The sequence below is a fragment of the Manacus vitellinus genome, unplaced genomic scaffold (assembly GCF_001715985.3).
Source record: "Manacus vitellinus isolate BGI_N305 unplaced genomic scaffold, ASM171598v3 scaffold_1_pilon, whole genome shotgun sequence".
Classification (NCBI taxonomy): Eukaryota; Metazoa; Chordata; class Aves; order Passeriformes; family Pipridae; genus Manacus; species Manacus vitellinus.
The window spans coordinates 46559853-46577333 of record NW_021939396.1 but is presented as its reverse complement, the minus strand read 5'-3'; the positions used below and the strand labels follow the sequence as shown (position 1 = coordinate 46577333).

Here is a 17481-nt window from a genome sequence, read left to right as displayed (position 1 = left end):
TCCGATTAAAACAGAGCGGCACCACTTAGCGCAGGGGAAATAGAAATTTGCCTGCTCTCCGGACAAGGTCTGGGTCCCGATACCCTACTCCCGCCGGCAGCCCTGTGCCGCGAATCCGCAGACTGAAACAGAGAGCCGCCGCCTTCTTCTTCTTCTTCCCCTCCTTCCCCTCTTTCCTCCTCTCCTCCCTCCCCTCCTTCCCCCTCTCCTCCCTCCCTTCTCCGGCCGCCGCGGCGCCTTTAAGGCGGGAGCGTCCCGCGTCACGCGCGAGGGGAGTGTAAACAGGAAGCGGCGGCCCGGCGGGCGGCGGGGGGGGCTCGTCCATGGCCGCCGCCATGAGCCGGAGCCGCCGGGGCCGGCGGAGGAGGAGGCGCCGGCGCAGCAGCGAGGAGGAGGAGAAGGCGGCGAGGGGAGAGCGCGGCCCGGCGGGGAGGGCGGCGGCTGTTACCTGGCGCTGTGCGCGCGGCCCGTGCACTTCGAGAAGGCGAACCCCGTCAACTGCGTCTTCTTCGACGAGGCCAACAAGCAGGTGGGGGCGGCGGGGCCTCCCCGCCCTCACACGGGCCGAGGGGCTCGGCACAGCCCGCTGCTGCTCTCCGAGGAGCGGGGTCTGGAGGCTCTCACGCCCGGGTTTGGTTTCCTCCCCTCCCCTCGGCTGCTGAGCATGAGCCTGGTTGTTCCCCTTCCCTCCGGGTGCTGGCTCGGGACTTGTCATCGTGCTACAGGCGGCAGATTCCACCCCCTCCCCCCCAGTTTATTAGGTTGAATTTTACCTGCCTTACTCTCGCTGCCGTAAGGTCTTTCTGGAATTCTTCAGTCAGTACTTTTCCTTTTTGTTCCAAGCGTCCTAGCATGACTGTCAAACTTTGTCACCTCACTGTTAGCTTAATGTCTCTGATTCCCCTGCCACCGTCTTTTCAATTCCTGAAATTCAATATAATCATAAAAAATTAATATTTATAGCTTTACTTGTGTCTCAGACCCGGGTGGCCATTTCTTGGCTTTTAGTGCTTTTAAGCATGTTTTCCTTAATACCCCTGTGGGCTTTTGAGCTCAGTATAGCTAAAAGATCCACAGTCTGTCATCAGGCTTATATAGGTGTGGATACATTCCACTGTCTAATTCCCGTAACCATTCTGCGACCTCAGCATTCACAGAGTCAAAACCTTCAAGCTTTCTTCCTTGTATAGATGGCACGGCTTTGCCATGTATGGTGTGGACATGATCAGGGGTGTTTGGTGAGCAGGCAGTACTTCTGGGATGTGTTTCTTGCTGTTGCAAGAAATAAGACAAAAGTCCAACCTTTGACTGAACACCATCTTGCCATCTAGACCATGGCACTAAGTGCCACATCCAGTCTTTCCTTAAGCACCTCCAGGGACGGTGACTCCACCACCTCCCACAGCAGTCCATTCCAATATCTAATCACCCTTTCTGGGAAGAAATTGTTCCTAATGCCCAACCTAAGTCTCCGTGGTGCAGCTGAAGACTATGTCCTCTTGTCCTGTCACTTGCTGCCTGGGAGAAGAGACTGACCCCCACGTGGCCACAGCCTCCTTTCAGGCAGTTGTAGAAAGGGATAAGGTCACGCCTAAACTTCCTCTTCTCCAGGATAAACAGCCCTAGCTCTTTCAACCACTCCTCATATGTCTTGTGCTCCAGACCCTTCAGCACTTCTCTGGATGTGCTCCAGCACCTCAACAATATTCCTAAACTGCGGGGCCCAGAACTGGACACAGCACTTGAGGTGCGGCCTCACCAGTGCAAAACTGCAGATTACTATTAAACTATTCCTTCTAGGAGCATGTTCTGCCAGGATCAAGCTTCTGGGTCATTGAGTTGTATCTCTTCCCAATCCCCAAGCTGATTTCCTTTCTGTTTTAAACAATGCCCTGATGTCTTGGATACTTTTGCTAACACCTGATTTAGGAAAATATTAATATAGGAAAGAAAAAAAAGAGAATAGATTATAGAGATTTTTACTGTTTTAACTTGCCCGCTAGTTCAGAATATGCTACAAGACTTGTAATAATACCATTGGAAACCTGTCAACTCTAAGCAAACTTGGAAGTCCAGAGGAAGGAATTGATTATCTTAGTGTGAACTGGCAGATCTGTGGAAGAACAAAAATTGTATCTAGTAAAAGAAGAATTAAAGGCGTGGCTTATAGAAAAGGCAGCATGTTAAGGTTATGACTTTGAACAAGTTAAAAATATGCTCACAACTTTTTTTGTAGGTTTTTGCTGTTCGATCTGGTGGAGCTACAGGAGTTGTTGTTAAAGGTTTAGAGGATAGAAATCCCATCTCCTTCAGGTAAGGCACCTTTGGGGACGAAATTATGCGATCTTTAAATTAGGTGCTTATTCCTGACTTGCTGTAATTCAGGCATAAAACTTATCCTGTGCAGGGCCAGGAGTTGGAATCGATGATCCTTGTGGGTCCTTTCCAACCTAGCATATTCTGTGATTCTGTGATAATCTTGCAGTTACGATGGTATGCTTTGCCCTTACAAATTTATAGTCTTCTGGGGAAAAAAAAAGTTATTAGGCTGTGTCTTCTTTTTTTTTAAACAATAGCATTTTATTAAAATGTGCTATAACACACAAGAGAATATGGATATTCAGACTTGTGATTCCTGCAGTAGCAATGACTTCTCTAAGGATACAGTTAGCAAGTTAAACAGAATGAAGTAAACTTAAATGTGTAATTAATGAATTTTACGCCTATGATTCAAGCACAATGTACAAATCTACATGTGGGTTTCTTGCATTCTGTTCCTTGTTTAACCTAACTTGGCTTCTTTTCTGCCTTCTGTTTCTTGTGGAAACATTTTTTGCGGCATCTGACAACAACAATACTTTCAACTAAATGACTTTGTCTTTAGAAAACTATTTTATATATGCCACTGTCAAGAGTGATGGCTCTTTGAACTCTGCTGTCCATGTCTAAGGAAGTGTCCTTTCACTCGAAGGTTGCTTCAGTATAGATGTGGGTGAAACAATTCGTAGTTGAGGTGTGTTTGCTGTGATCTGTTGGGTATTGCATAGGGTCTTCCTGAAAGTTGCTATTTTTATTTGACTACCCTTGTCACAAATCCCGAGGGAGCTGAAAATACTAAGAGAACTTCATGAGATGGTGTGAAAACAGCCTCACTGTCCCTTTAACGTAAGAGGTTCTTCCAAATGATGTGTCCTAAAGAGGAAGCAAGTAGGCTTGTGTTAATTAGATGTAGTCCTGGAAGTAAAGGAGCTGATTGCAGGATATTGGTGGATGCCACAGTACTCCTGAGTCACTGGGACAGGACCAATAATGCAGGTTTGAGTAGTCCCACAAGTCTTCCAGTTCCACACCACAGGCCAACAGAGCTGAGCATTCGTAGTGACCTTAGGTGCTAATTTGTGCAACCTCTTCTGTGATTCTGTAAAAAATGTGTTCTTTTGAAGAGTAAGCTGATATAATTTTTCAGTCTGGGTTTTGAATCCATTACTGCCAGGCAACAGTAATCATCTGTATTCAGAATCATTTGCATTACACTTTTTTCCTCTCTCCTCGTTTTTTTGAGGGTACATTACAGAGTTCTGTAATAAATTGTTTTAGAAGATAATTTCATAACTTCTGTTTCTTTCTGTATAGAATGGAAGATAAAGGAGAAGTGAAGTGCATCAAATTTTCCTTGGGGAACAAGATTCTGGCTGTGCAGAGAACTTTGAAGAGTGTGGTAAGAAACCTACACCCTGCAGATAGGGAATTGGAGTTGGAAATCTTCTCCTTACCGTACCAGAGTAGAAGTCTCTGAGACAAATGTTCAAGAGGTCTGGTGGCTAACAAGAGCTGTAGCGAAAAATTCCTCTATCATCCTGAGAGGCTGGACAGGCAGCATTACTGTCTTGCTAATATCATCATTTAAGAAAAAGTATAAGGGGGAGCCAACTTCTATAAAGAATTCTCTGGCAGGGGTGAAGTGGAATATAGTGAGTCAAGTTTTTCTTTGATATATGCCATCCAAAACAATTTGATAAACTAGTATCTGTTCCTTTGTATCTATGTATGTAGCCAGTCTGTCTTCATAACTTCTAATACACTTAATGGGTGTTTTTGCAGGATTTTTTGAATTTTATTCCAGATAGCCCTCAGCTAGAATATACACAGGAATGTAAGGTAAGTTAAATGTCCCAAGCTTGTATGCTTAAGTGAAACTTTAATGTTAGTTACACTGGTGGCCTCTACTCTACAACAGAACTAATTGAGATACCTTTCAAAATACTAATGTGGAGTAAATGAGATATGCAGTCACCACTATTTATCTAAATTAAGGTGAACAAACACGTACTGACGATCTCATAAAAAACTTCCTGGTCCTGTGAATGTAATTCTTTCCTAGCAAGGAGTGGAAATGCTGTGGAGGCCACAAATGTCAAGGTTTGGGAAGGAGAAGAGACAAAGTGCTGATGATACAGAAACAGTGGACAGTAATGATATTAATGCCAGATGTGTTATTGTGGATATTTTACCCTAATTTCGCTAATCAGTAATAGTAAGCTATTACTAGTTTGGATATTATTTTTGGTATTTTTAAATAATCCTTCTAATTTTTTGATGATTATTTTACCAGAAACAAGTACTATTGTCATTATTTGGTACTTTCCAACTTTTAACTAAGACAAATTACATTTTGGAATAAGAGAATGATAAAGTAGATTTTTATACACCTGATTTGCAAAAATGCCTTTATTTCTGTAGCTTTTAAAGCTGAAGCACTGTCTGCTTCATTATTTAGGATTATGTGTTGGAGTAAACCATTCTAACAAAGCTTTTATGGTAGTGAAACTTCTGAGTGTAGTAGTAGAAGTAGACTTCTGAGTGAAGTCATTGCAAATTTTTCCACTTTCTCTCAACATGAGGAAACTGCTTTTTGTGTCAGGAATTGGTTGAATTGACAGTACATTTTGAAGCAGAAGAACCTAGTTTTATCTAGGTTGAAAATAAAATTTCATTGTATAATAAACTTGTAAATCTTACATGCTGCCAAAAATCCAGGTCATACAGTAGTTGTGTTCATATGTAGTTTTGGAAGTCTTTATAAAAGCGACTGATATGTGCTGGGTATCTGGCTGGCTAAAAGTATTAACTCCAGAGACTGGATACCTCAATTGCCTTTGGTCTCATGTTCTTCATTTAGTAATATTAGCTTATGTGAATAGTTAATTTTTCCAAGTAAAAGAGTATTTGTTTGTTTGTTTGTTAAAAGACAAAGAATGCCAATATTCTAGGATTCTGCTGGACGAGTTCTACAGAAATTGTCTTCATCACAGATCAAGGAATTGAGTTCTACCAGGTAACACAAATAACTCCCATAGGACATGTTTAGAGATTTGAAAATGTAAATTTGTGATAGTATCTTTGAATTCCTTTCTTCTGTCTTTCCAATTGAGAAAGTGCACTTCAAGAAAAGACAAATTCTGCCATTTGGTTTGCAGACTGCAATTATTTTTTTTTTGAGAGAAATACTTTTTTGGAGCAGAGCAAATTTGTCATGAACAGGTTTAAAGACCCTGTATAAAGGAGTACTCAACTAAGCCTTGAGAACTCTAAATTAAGAGCTGCTCTTGGCTTGTATGGAAATGAGTATTTAAATCTAATGTGAAATACCACTTCATGCAAAATTAATTAGCATTAGGGAGGATGTGTGCATGCTTAAAATGTAGCAAAGAGCAAATAATTGACTAGCTAGTATACACTTCTGCAAATTGGAAGCTTTTTCCTGTATTGATCTCATTGAGTTCCTCTGTGTAACATGTAATTACCTTTACATATGTTTTTAAAGAAGTCTAATGAATAAATAACCCTTTCTGACAGTCACAATGAGGGATATGTAAAAACTTCCTAAAAAAAAAAGTTGTACACTTCCCAATAGTTTCAGTCCTGGAGCTAAGACACGATGTTTCATGTAATTATTGTTACTAATAACTTGTACTGAAGAAAATAACTGGAAAAGCAGCATTATTTCCTGCTGATTGAGAGGGAAAATATATATTTAGCACCTAAAAGGATTATGAATGTCAACCCTGCAGGTAAAAGGACCAAATCAAAAAAGTATGTTTTTTAAGAGAAGATATTTAAGCCCTTAAAATGAACAGCATAGATTTATATACTGTTTTAGTTGTTAAAATATAAAAAATTAGGGAAACTGGGAAGTGAACGCAGCAAAGACATTGTAAAAAGAACTTTTTAATAAAATTTCACTAGTTGTGTCAAGCTAGCTGTTTACTCTGTTATGGACAGAACCTATACCCCTGTCTGGATGAGTGGGAAGACACAGCACCTTTGACTGCATTAGGGTTTGAGGAGGATTTGATGTGCACTTCCTTAGCTACAGTAAATTGGGGCCAATGCTGTAATTTAGCCCTGTAAATGTCCTTTCACTTAATTGTTTCTCACTTACTATCCCGTGTTACTATGTAGTGCCGTTTATGCTGTTGGATATTGCTGGTAATATAATGCTAATATCCTGTGTTTCCAGGTATTACCAGAGAAACGAAGTTTAAAACTTCTGAAGAATCAGAGTATTAATGTCAACTGGTACATGTATTGTCCAGAGAGCTCTGTTATCCTTCTTTCCACCACTGTCCTTGGCAATGTCCTGCAGCCATTCTATTTCAAGGTAAAGGGATGTGTTCCAAACTTTTCATTTAGTGTGCTTCCTTTTCTTAAGCTACTTCTTCACTCAAGTATTCTATTGCTTTTCCTGGATTTATTTCAAGAGATACACATGTTCACATCCTTGTATGACAATAAGCAAATCTATAAGGTAGTTCATTAGGTGATGCCTTAAAATTAAGTAATTTGCTGGTTTTTACATCCTCTTTGGAAAGAGGTGTGTCCAGCCAAGGTTGGACAGTTATCTTCTGAAAGGAAAGAAAAAAATTGGTGACTAAATATTTTATAACTTAAATGTCTTTCAAGTGATCTTTTTTTTTTCACTTAAATAGGTATTTATGATTTACTTTTAATAAGGACATATGCACTCTGTAGTATGGTAAAGAAAAAATAAGGGCCTTTCACTTGTGTTTGTGATTACAACCTTCTAAATGTGAGTGGATGAAAAACAGAAAAAGAAGAAAGAAACAACAGTTGTCCCAAGCATAAGAGGGCTTTGTTTGCAGTATTTATTTCTCTTGGTGTTCTTCCCTGTAAACAACACTCGCAGTTTCTGGGAAAATATTTTTCTTTTTGTCTTGGAAAAAGTGTAGTGTAAACTAGCATCTGTTTTAAGTTAACCATGGAGTTAGATGATTTTAAAAACGAGGAGAAGAACTACAGCATTTTGCTTGCTCATGTCAAGGGATTAGGAAGATTTCTGTTGCAGTCTAAGGGAAGAGATTAACCCAAGCCAGGAAACTCACTTGAATAAGCTGCTTTTTTAATCTTGTGTAGGGTCTGTACTGCATCTTGAAATGATGTTCTTTTAGGTGGCTGAGTAGCCAGCCACTCACTAGCTTCTCACAGTTTTCTTTCTGTTGATTTAGGTCACGCTTCCCCTCTTTAACATTTTGTGTTAAAGTTGCAGCTTGAAGCTAAATAATTTTTATTATGTGTTCAGGAGGTAATATTTAAGGATATCCTGAGAAAGGTACTGTACTAAAACAGTATTTGCAAATAGAGCTCTAGCAAAGGAAATACTTCTGTAGTGTTCATACCTCACACTCAAGAATGAGTTAATGAGAGTAGGAAGTGAATTTCAGTAGAAGCTTTGGAAATTGTTAAAACTTGCTTAAATATAAATTCCATAGAAAAGAGGAAGGGGAGAGAGGAAACCTTGGGCAAAAGCCAGGATATGCTTTAAGTATAAGGCAGAGTCTGGAGTTAGCAGGAACAAAAGGAGATTGTGGCTAATAGGACGTACTGATATTTTCCCCAGTAAGCAGGTATTTAAGAGTTGGAGCATGTACTTTGCTGGAAGAGAGAAGGGAACTTGAGAACTGCCAGGCCAATTTTACATGGGATTTGCATACAAATTTATCTTGACATAATTAAAATAGAAATATTTCTCTAGCTGAAGTTGATTTTATAAAATCAAGACGTTGATTTTATAAAAGTAAAGTTACAATAGCAGAAGTATGCGTTTAGAATCACACACTGGGGATTGTTTTAGGAAAGCAAGCATAAACCCCTTTCTTTTCGGCTATGACCATCCTTCTCCTCGTGGGGGCGCTGTCGACACGCATTTGAGGAAAGGCGGCTCGGGATCTTTCTGGTTCAGGTCTTGACAGCTTTTGTTTTGCTGTTTAACAGAGTGGAACCATGTCAAAACTATCAAAATTTGAAATTGAGTTACCTGCAGCACCCAAGTCGTCCAAGCTCAGCCTTTCTGAAAGAGATATTGCTATGGCCACAATGTACGTATCTAACTCATCAGGTGTTTTTTGGGAAAGTGTGACAGTTTTAGGGATGCTGAGAGAACTTTTTCTGGCACTTTTTCTTGGTTTAGCAGTGCCGTTGCTTTAAAGTGCTTCAGTTATGGCCTTGAACAAAACATCAACAACCCTCTTGGGGAAAGGTGGGGAGGGGAGGCAAACTGAGAAGTATTACATGAAATCGTTCTTGATTAGTACAGAAATTTTGAGAATGTTTCATTTATTAATCGATATTTTGATAGAGGAGTTGTTCAGAGATGCCTAACTTGCATGAGTGTAGGCCATGCATTGTGATATATCAAGTACTGTTTTAGTCTTTCACTTTTAATTATATGATTACCTGATTTAAGTAATCTCATTTCTTCTTTTAGGATAAAATGTGTGTCTCTAACAGACTGGTAGAGCTCTTAATTGAAAATAATGCTTTAATCCTGTTGTCTTGTTAGATACGGGCAGCTTTATGTTCTGTATTTGAGGCATCACTCGAGGACTTCCAACAGTACAGGAGCAGAAGTAGTTCTCTATCACTTACCCAGGTAAGAGCAGAATGAAAAACAGTAGGGGCAATTCTTGTATGTGTGAGAGTGTCATGGTTTAACCCCATCTGGCAACTAAGTACCACACAGCTGCTCGCTCACTCTCTGCCCAAATCCCTGCTGGGAGGGGGAGGAGAATCAGAAAAAGGTAAAAGCTCATAAATTACAAACAGTTTAATAAGTGAAATAAAAACTAGTAGTAATGAAAAGGGGCAGGGAGGGGAAAAAACCCATGAAAATCAAGTGACACACAATACAATTGCTCACCACCCAGCCTGTACACAAGCAGCAATCATCCTGGCCAACTCCCTCCAGCTTATATACTGAGCATGATGTCTTGTGCTGTGGAATATCCCTTTGGCCAGTTCAGGTCCACTGTCCTGGCTGTGCTCCCTCCCAGCTTCTTGCACACCTGCGTGCAGGCAGAGCATGGGAAACTGAAAAGTCCTTGATTTAGGGTAAGCACTGCTTAGCAACAGCTAAAACATCAATGTGTTATCAATGTTATTCTCATACTAAATCCAAAATACAGCACTGTACCAGCTACTAGGAAGAAAATAAACTCAGTTCCAGCAAAACCAGGACAAAGAGACATCTGCTTTTATAGTCTAAACAGGCTTACTGTCCAGTTCTCATCTCTGTTTGTTTCCACAGAGAGGGCTCCTGTAAGAAGACGCATATTTTAAAGCTGAACAGAACTGGGAAGTTTGCACTGAATGTGGTGGATAACCTGGTGGTAGTACATCATCAGGATACTGAGGTCTGATTTATTTATGTTACATCATGCTGTAACTTTTAGAAGTTATGGGCAGATATTACTAACACTCAAGAAAATATTTTTCTATGTTGCCCTTGCCAAAAGCCAGAGTATTTGTAGGATCAAAACCATAACAGTATAAGAGATTCAAATTTATTCTTTTACCTTGTTGAGCTATCATTTAATCAGGGCTGTTGCTAATGCCTGCTTTTTCATACACTCTGGTTTTGCTTCTTGTTAAGTTTCCTATGATATTCTGCTGCTGCACTGTGTAGGCTTTTAAAGCATTATGCAAAGAGGTGGAGTTAAATTGGATACTAAGTTATTAACCCTGGGACACTTCTCATATCACAAACATTTGAATTATACATTTCTATAACATAAACTTGTGCTCATTTAGTTTCAAGGCCTGGATCTGTAAAAATCTGAATGAACACAAGCTTTCTTATGCGTATGGTAGCATAGGTAAAACTTGCTTGTGTGTAGTCTCAGTAGGAAGGCTTAGTCAGTGGTAAAGCTAAAGTGGTACTTTGCTCATAACTTGTGGAAAGGCTTTGGCTTCTTGTATTATGTTCTTCTTTGAGAGCTGGGGCGTGTTACTTCCTTAGGATGATTAGTTGATACTTGAGTTACATTTCATGTTAATTCGACACATTAGCATTTAACTCAGAGCACTTAATCTTGAGCATTTTGGTCAAGCTACAAATGTGACTACAGAAACTCAGAAAACATATTCATCCTGACTTTGGGAGACACCAGTAATTGAAGTCAGTTTTCACTGAAACTGAAAGCAAAGCTGTTTTCTAGGGCAGCCTGTACTGGGTAGAAGTGTTAGTGACCTCAGTTGAACAAGAGTGAATGGTAGAAGTATGAGGATAGCACAGGAAGTTGCAGAATTTTCCTTGCAGTTTCTAGCATCCATAACTGAGCAGTGAATTTGATGTGAATATCAAAGTCGTGTCATATGCAAGACAGATTGAGAGAGACTTTTAGCAGGGCCTGTAGGGACAGGTCAAGGGGCAGTGGTTTTAAATGGAAGGAGGGTAGATTTAGATTGGATACAAGGAAGCAACTCATAACAGGAAGGTAGTGAGACCCTGTAACAGGATGCCCTGTCCCTGGAAGCTTTCAAGGCCAGATGGAATGGAGGTTTGAGGAGCCTGATAAGCGAAGCATTCCCTACCCATAGTACATCCCTTCCAGCCATTCAGTGGTCCTAACAGAGAATACAAGACAGAAATGTGAAAAGCAGCCTGAATACATGTAAATGGGTGGTAATTCACATTTGTGAATATTGATTTCCTCTTTTTAATTGCAGACTTCAGTTATATTTGACATCAAACTAAGAGGAGAATTTGATGGGTCTGCTACCATCCATCAATTTGTACTTCCACCTCGATCAATACAACCCTATCAAATACCTGTAGCAGGTAAAACCACTATATAATGAATATCCTAACATTTACCAAGAATATTTAAAGCAGTGCTTCAATTTTTAGGATGCTGGTTACTAACATTTCAATTACACGTATTTGAGAGGGTGAGGGGAAAAAGAAGGTAAGGAGTAACTGAGCATAAATTTGTGTTCCAAATGTGTGCCTAAAGAGTAAGAGTTGCTGTTTAAGGTGCATACTTCACATAATACTTTGCTTTTACACTTGAAAATTGTTGGTTTGGGGTTTCTTTTGGCCACAGCTACAAAAACTTGAGTGTGCTCAAAAGCACTTTATGCTTTTCTGGCTTAAGTCTCAACTGTGTGACTTAGGAAGCTAAGAAGGCTGAAAGACAATCCAGGGTCAGAATCAAGTTTGAGACCAGTTTAGAAGTAACACTGTGATCAATGTTATGCCTTAAACACTTAGATGATTCCTCTTGGATTAGCTTTTTGTTCTCCTGTCCTAGAAGTGTAGCAGGTAATACCCTCAATCTGGAAGTAGCTAGAAGTAGTCTGAGCACAGTTTCACTAGCAAGTGGTAAAGCAGCAAGGTTCTCCTTGTAGAAGAGATAGATGCTTCTATACAAAAAAGATTGCACATTAAAAGCTCTTTCACGTTAGCAAGCATGACTGATAAATCTGCAGGTGTAGATTTGTATTAAACAAAAGGTCAGAATTCAAATCACCCTTCCTTTCAAAGAAACTGAAGTGATTACATATAAACACAGCCAATGGAGTCAGTGTATTTAGAATTATAGTACTAGAGCTGGAATAGTTCTGCAGGTGTTATTTCCCTCAGCTAAAAACCAAACAATCGTGTTTTGAAGAATGTGTTTGCCTTCTCAGTGTCAGATTTTCCTTGTGGGACATCTGGCTACACAAATGGATCTTTTTGACTGCATGCTGCAATGTTACAATCCTTACTTGCCTTTTCAGTATAAAATTGTAGTTAGGACAGCTTCCAGCTCTTTTTTTTTTTCCCTGCAGGTCCAGCTTCTGTGACAAGTCAGGCTCCTGTTCCATGTAAACTCTGTATCCTTTAAATCCTCTCCAAATGTAAGAACCTCAAGCACAGAAGAAGCTAGCATTTGTTACCTTGACCCCCTAAGTGCAGCTTTAGCTGATTATGCATATGTACTTCAAAAAAATAATGTCTTTCGTAACACAGTGCTTTCACAGAGTTGTAAATATTGAAATCTAGTATAATACCACATTTCTTGGTCATTTGAGACACATGTATGAAATTACTGAATAGGTACACCATAGAATTGAAGATATAATTCCAAGAACATGGTTCAAAAACCTCACAAGTGACAGTAAATGAAAGTATGTTAATGGGATCTGCTTCTGTACAGTAATGTGGATTCAGTAGCAACAGTTGAGAATCAATGTTAATATGAATGTTAAAACTTTAACATTTAGATTCTTCTTCTTGGATTGTCTTTCAACCTGATATTATCATCAGTGCAAGTGAAGGTAAGTGGTGAGCTCTTGGACTTTACAATATTCAGTGTCAGGGTGGCACTAGTTTATACCTTCAGTGCACAAAGCAGCTTAAAATGTAAGGGACTTATTAGGTACATCTGCTAAGTTGATGGCTTTTGGTAGTGATAACTGAGGATGACACTATATCTTTACTACAACTTTTCAAGGGTAATGCTGCTCTAAAACATAGGCAAATAAGTGATAAACTAGATGTGTTTTTGTTTAAAGGTGGAAAAGGCTATACTATATAAGGCAATTTACTTTGTTTTACTCTCTCAAATCAAGGTTACCTCTGGAGTCTTCAAGTGAAACTTGAACCTGTAGTTAACCTCTTGCTAGATAAAGGAAAACTAATGGATTTCCTTCTCCAAAGAAAAGAATGCAAAATGGTTATCCTATCTGTATGCTCTCAGAGTAAGTTCAAATGCATTATCTGTATCTTCAAAGTACTTCAGTGCTTATTCATACATACTCACCCAAGATAGCTGGACTGTCCTTAGATTTAAGATCACCTCTGAAGCCAACTTGGTCCTGTTGGGTGTCATTTGCCTAGATTACCCTCAGTCACCATTCTAAAGGAATTTAACAGCATTAAAGAATTCAACTCCCCACCCCCCCATAACTTTAAATTTTAAACTTTTAAGAAATGCTTTCAATCATGTCAGATGTATTTGAGATCACCTTTTGAAAAAGGCAACATTACAGTCCCTGTTTTTTTCCCCTCATACTTCTTTTTCTTTTCAGTGCTCAGTGAGCCAGAAAGGGGATCACTGTCTGTGATTGCAACTGTTTTTGACAAACTGAATCATGAATATAAGAAGTACTTGGAAGCTGAGCAAAGCTATACTATGGTAAGCCATGTTGGCTACAGCAGCTTACAGAGATGGGATGATGCTGTTTCCATTTCAGGTGGCATCAGGGTGAAGTCATGCTCTCTTCTACTTAGGAAATTTGGGCCTACCCCAAGCTCCTTGCTGCCTCAGGCTCCCAGTAGAAGTCTGCTGTGCAAGGTGCACTAAGACCTCCACTTAGCACTTGGGTGGCAGGTGCTGCATAGCTCATGTTCAGAGTGATGACTAACATACCCCAGCACTTGAAAGCAGGAAGAAGGTAGAAGCTCAAAAAGCAACTTTGAATCAATAACTGATACCTTAGTTTCCAAACCACTGATCTCACTGCACACTGTATCACTGCATAAAATATTCAGCCCTGATGCATCTCATAATTCCTGTTACAAAACCAAGTTCAAGCACTCAGAGTACAGCCACATACTCAAAATCCTTCTAAATCTGAGTATTACATCAGTGTAGTAAGTTTGATTCATCTCCTGGCTTTGAGGCTGCTATATAATAGCAGCTGCATTTATATAACTTTAAAAAGCAGCTTTAAATGTAATAGGAAAGCCCCACTGAACAAGATGCATCTAGTATAACATGAACTTCCTCCTTAATATGTTCATAGTTATGTTCAGAGTAGAAAACTGTCTGTACAGCTGAGTCTGACTAGAACTGTACTACAACAGTAGTTTTCTTTTTAAAAAAAACTTTTTTCTTCTAGGTGGTAGAAACAGGCCTGAGTAGAAGTAATCCACTCCTGAAACGTCCTGTCCGCACTCAAGCCGTTATTGACCAGTCTGACATGTACACACATGTTTTGTCTGTATTTACAGAGAAGAAGGTAAGTCAATTTTAAGGGCTAATTAAATTAAGCAATTTGAAGAGCTAATTTGGCAGCAGGCTCAGGGCAGCCAACTTAAGCTGACTGCTTGAGATAGGCTGCAGAAGGCTTTGTCAGGATTAGGGTATTTTGATGCTCGTTCTTACGGGGTTGTCATAAATAGAGAAGCTATGCAAGTTCCACCTAACACTTTCTTCCTTGTCCAGGAAGCACCTCATAAGTTCACTATTGCAGTCTTGATGGAATACATTCGCTCTCTCAACCAGTTCCAGATTGCAGTTCAGGTAAATCACTTATATGCCAAGTATATTGCCCCACTCCATGAAATGGAGTTTTAGTCCAGTCTTGGTCACGTGTCTCAGTCCTATACAATACTGCCTTTTTGATTGTAAAAACTGGTATAGAGACATACCTTTGATGGTCTTCTTCCTGCATTCACAGCACTACTTGTATGAGCTGGTCATCAAAACCCTTGTTCAACACAACTTGTTCTACATGCTCCATCAGTTTCTGCAGTACCATGTCCTCAGTGACTCAAAGCCTTTGGTATGTGAGACAAGCAGCTTCAAGAAACTGGTGATGGAGGTGGGAAGTCCTTGTAATTTTAAGATTATTTCTGCTTTTGCTCTAGGCTTGTCTCTTACTGTCCCTGGAAAGCATTTACCCTCCTGCACATCAGCTCTCCCTGGACATGTTAAAAGTAAGCATTTCTGACTATCATAACTCCATGTCACATGTGGGTTAGACTGGTCAAACAGCTTACCTGATCACACTTGAAGTGACTAGCTAGCATCTCAGTCATTTGCATTCATTAGAAGCATAATCTTACAGCTGTGATTGACTTCACAGAGACTTTCCACAGCAAATGATGAAATAGTGGAAGTTCTGTTGTCCAAACACCAAGTTTTGGCTGCCTTGAGATTCATCAGGGGTATTGGAGGACATGACAGCATATCAGCCCGCAAATTCCTCGATGCAGCAAAGCAAGCAGAAGATGACATGCTTTTCTATACCATATTTCGATTCTTTGAACAAAGAAATCAGCGGCTACGAGGAAATCCTAGTTTCACACCAGGTAAGCAATAAGCAGTTTGACCAAGATATTTGGTTGTTCAAACAGAACTAAGATTTGTTTTGCTACCAATCCAGTTGAGTCTGTATTAGAAGACGAAACTCCCGGTACATTTTAGTCTATATTTAGGCTTACCTTTAAGCATCATTCCGAATTAACTTGTATTACTCCTTTATAAAGACTAGGAGTAAAGAGACTGAGCCAAGCAGAAACCTGCAGATTAACTAACCTATTTGACTTGCAGTTGCTCTCACTGCTTAGCTTAGCAGAGCCATTATCTCCAATTAGTGCTTTCTCCTGAGGTCAGCAACTGGGTCAGGAAACCCTTGAGTTCAGTTGTCTGTTTCCATGAATTACAAGAATTCAAGGCCTGTTTTATAGTACAGTTCCTCCTCCTTTAAAACCCAAGCTAAACTGCTTGCACCAGCAACATGTTTAATCACCTGACAGTCTGTAGGCACAGAATCCCACTCCAACATGTTGTATCTTGACAGTAAAGGGCTCTCATGGATATGAATCTGCCGGTTAGGTACACGAACTAGATCCAGGAATTAGATGGATCAAACAACTACTTAACCACTAGAATACTAGTCACAGGACTGCAAATTCCTCAGTATTCCACTGCTTTCTATTTTTTAAACTCCTGTACTCAAGAGCATTAAAGAATTAGTACTAATAAATTAAGGTAAGTGAAACTACACAGTCTTGGTTCTGTTTCTGAGTTGTGAAGTGAACGGTAACTTTTATTTTATCGCCCTTAGGTGAGCACTGTGAAGAACACGTCACCTTCTTCAAACAAGTTTTCGGAGAACAAGCTCTCATGAAGCCCACAACGTTCTGAAAGACTCTTCCACTGAAATGTATAAACTTAATTTATTGCATTTAAGTAGATTTTTGAACTACAAAATTGCTATTTTATAATAAAGTATATACAAGACATTTTGGCAAATAGTACTAAAAATATTACAACTTGTGATGGCTTCCCCCTAAAAATAGAGACAAAAATTGCATTGACCTGCATTTAAAATTAGTGTCAGTGGTTTAGCAGTCCATTCTCATCCACATCACCTCGATTTCATTGACGAAATGCTATTCAACTCTCAATACAGCTGGTTTAGGTTTCTAGAAGAAAAAGATGCAACCTCTTGAAAACAGAAGTATTTTAGAAATCTTATTAACACATCTAGTTTTAATAATACTGTTATTTGAGCCACACTTAGCATTTCCTGAGTTTAAAGCTATGTCCAAAGCCGCAGCTGGTATCATCTAGTTGAATGTGTGCAGAAGTCAAGTCAGTGGTGGTTACAGTGTGATAGTCATAGAACAATGCTGCACTTCAGTTCTTGAAAGTTGGGCCTAAGCCACAGTTCATGGAAGTCCACTGAACACTGTTAAAAAACTAGAAGTAGAGGAGTCTCTCCCGTTCTGTACCTCTGGTCCTCTCTTGTGCAGCACGAGTTTTAGCTTTATTTACTGATGGGCCTGAGTGAGAGAACACAAGAGTTACTCCACAGTCTCAGCATTACAGACAATCAGACAGTCATCAGGAAGCGTGCACAATCTTACTGTCTAGGTCCAGCTTAACCTTCAGAAACATGCTTCTGCTTAGCTATTAATACCTGTCAGCAGCAGCAACAAGGGCAGTGGTAGGTGAATCAGTCTTAGCCCCATTAAGTAAAGGCTCAGTTTAAGTCTACTTTTAAGAACTACGCTATGCACATGTGTTTCTGCTTTCAAGAGGACAGTGTTTGGACCATCCTCACCACAAAGCAAGATTATTTCTGCTAACACAGGAACAGCGTCCCAGAAGAGGTTTGTTGCTTCCATCCACATCCTGGCCCCAGGTTGAGACATGCCAGTCATGCCACATGGGCCCTCCACAAAGCACAGCAAAGTGCAACCACACAGGCCAGGCTGTGGTTGCTTCAGTTCAGCAAGTCCACAACAGTGAGCTTGCATTGCCACCAGTCAGCCCTTGGTTTCCAACAGACAGGCTTGAATGAGAGAGGCACATTCAAGTACTGCTTTTCATCTTTGCAATATTTTCCATTTAATGGAAAGTGTCCACAGACAGCTAGCTGGTTTTGTTTGAAGTGTGGTTTAGA

General features: G+C 40.0%; 2 protein-coding genes across 2 annotated transcripts in view; one reads left to right on the top strand and one right to left on the bottom strand.

The window, feature by feature from the left end:
* The first annotated feature begins 323 nt into the window (after positions 1 to 323).
* Positions 324 to 16339, top strand: RMC1 (regulator of MON1-CCZ1). The gene is given in 21 exon segments (XM_018080973.3): positions 324 to 339; positions 342 to 529; positions 2237 to 2313; positions 3634 to 3718; positions 4102 to 4158; positions 5249 to 5335; positions 6521 to 6661; positions 8293 to 8396; positions 8861 to 8950; positions 9605 to 9710; positions 11026 to 11137; positions 12130 to 12174; positions 12565 to 12618; positions 12913 to 13041; positions 13372 to 13478; positions 14185 to 14304; positions 14511 to 14588; positions 14746 to 14850; positions 14936 to 15004; positions 15154 to 15379; positions 16138 to 16339. Coding segments are annotated over 21 exon segments (2076 nt in total). The 3' UTR covers positions 16218 to 16339.
* Positions 16102 to 17481, bottom strand: part of NPC1 (NPC intracellular cholesterol transporter 1) — a 21602-nt gene continuing 20222 nt past the window's right edge. Inside the window, exon 25 of the mRNA XM_018075145.2 lies at positions 16102 to 16858. Coding sequence (XP_017930634.1) covers positions 16776 to 16858 — 83 coding nt within the window. The 3' untranslated portion in view covers positions 16102 to 16775. The remainder of the gene's footprint in view (positions 16859 to 17481) is intronic.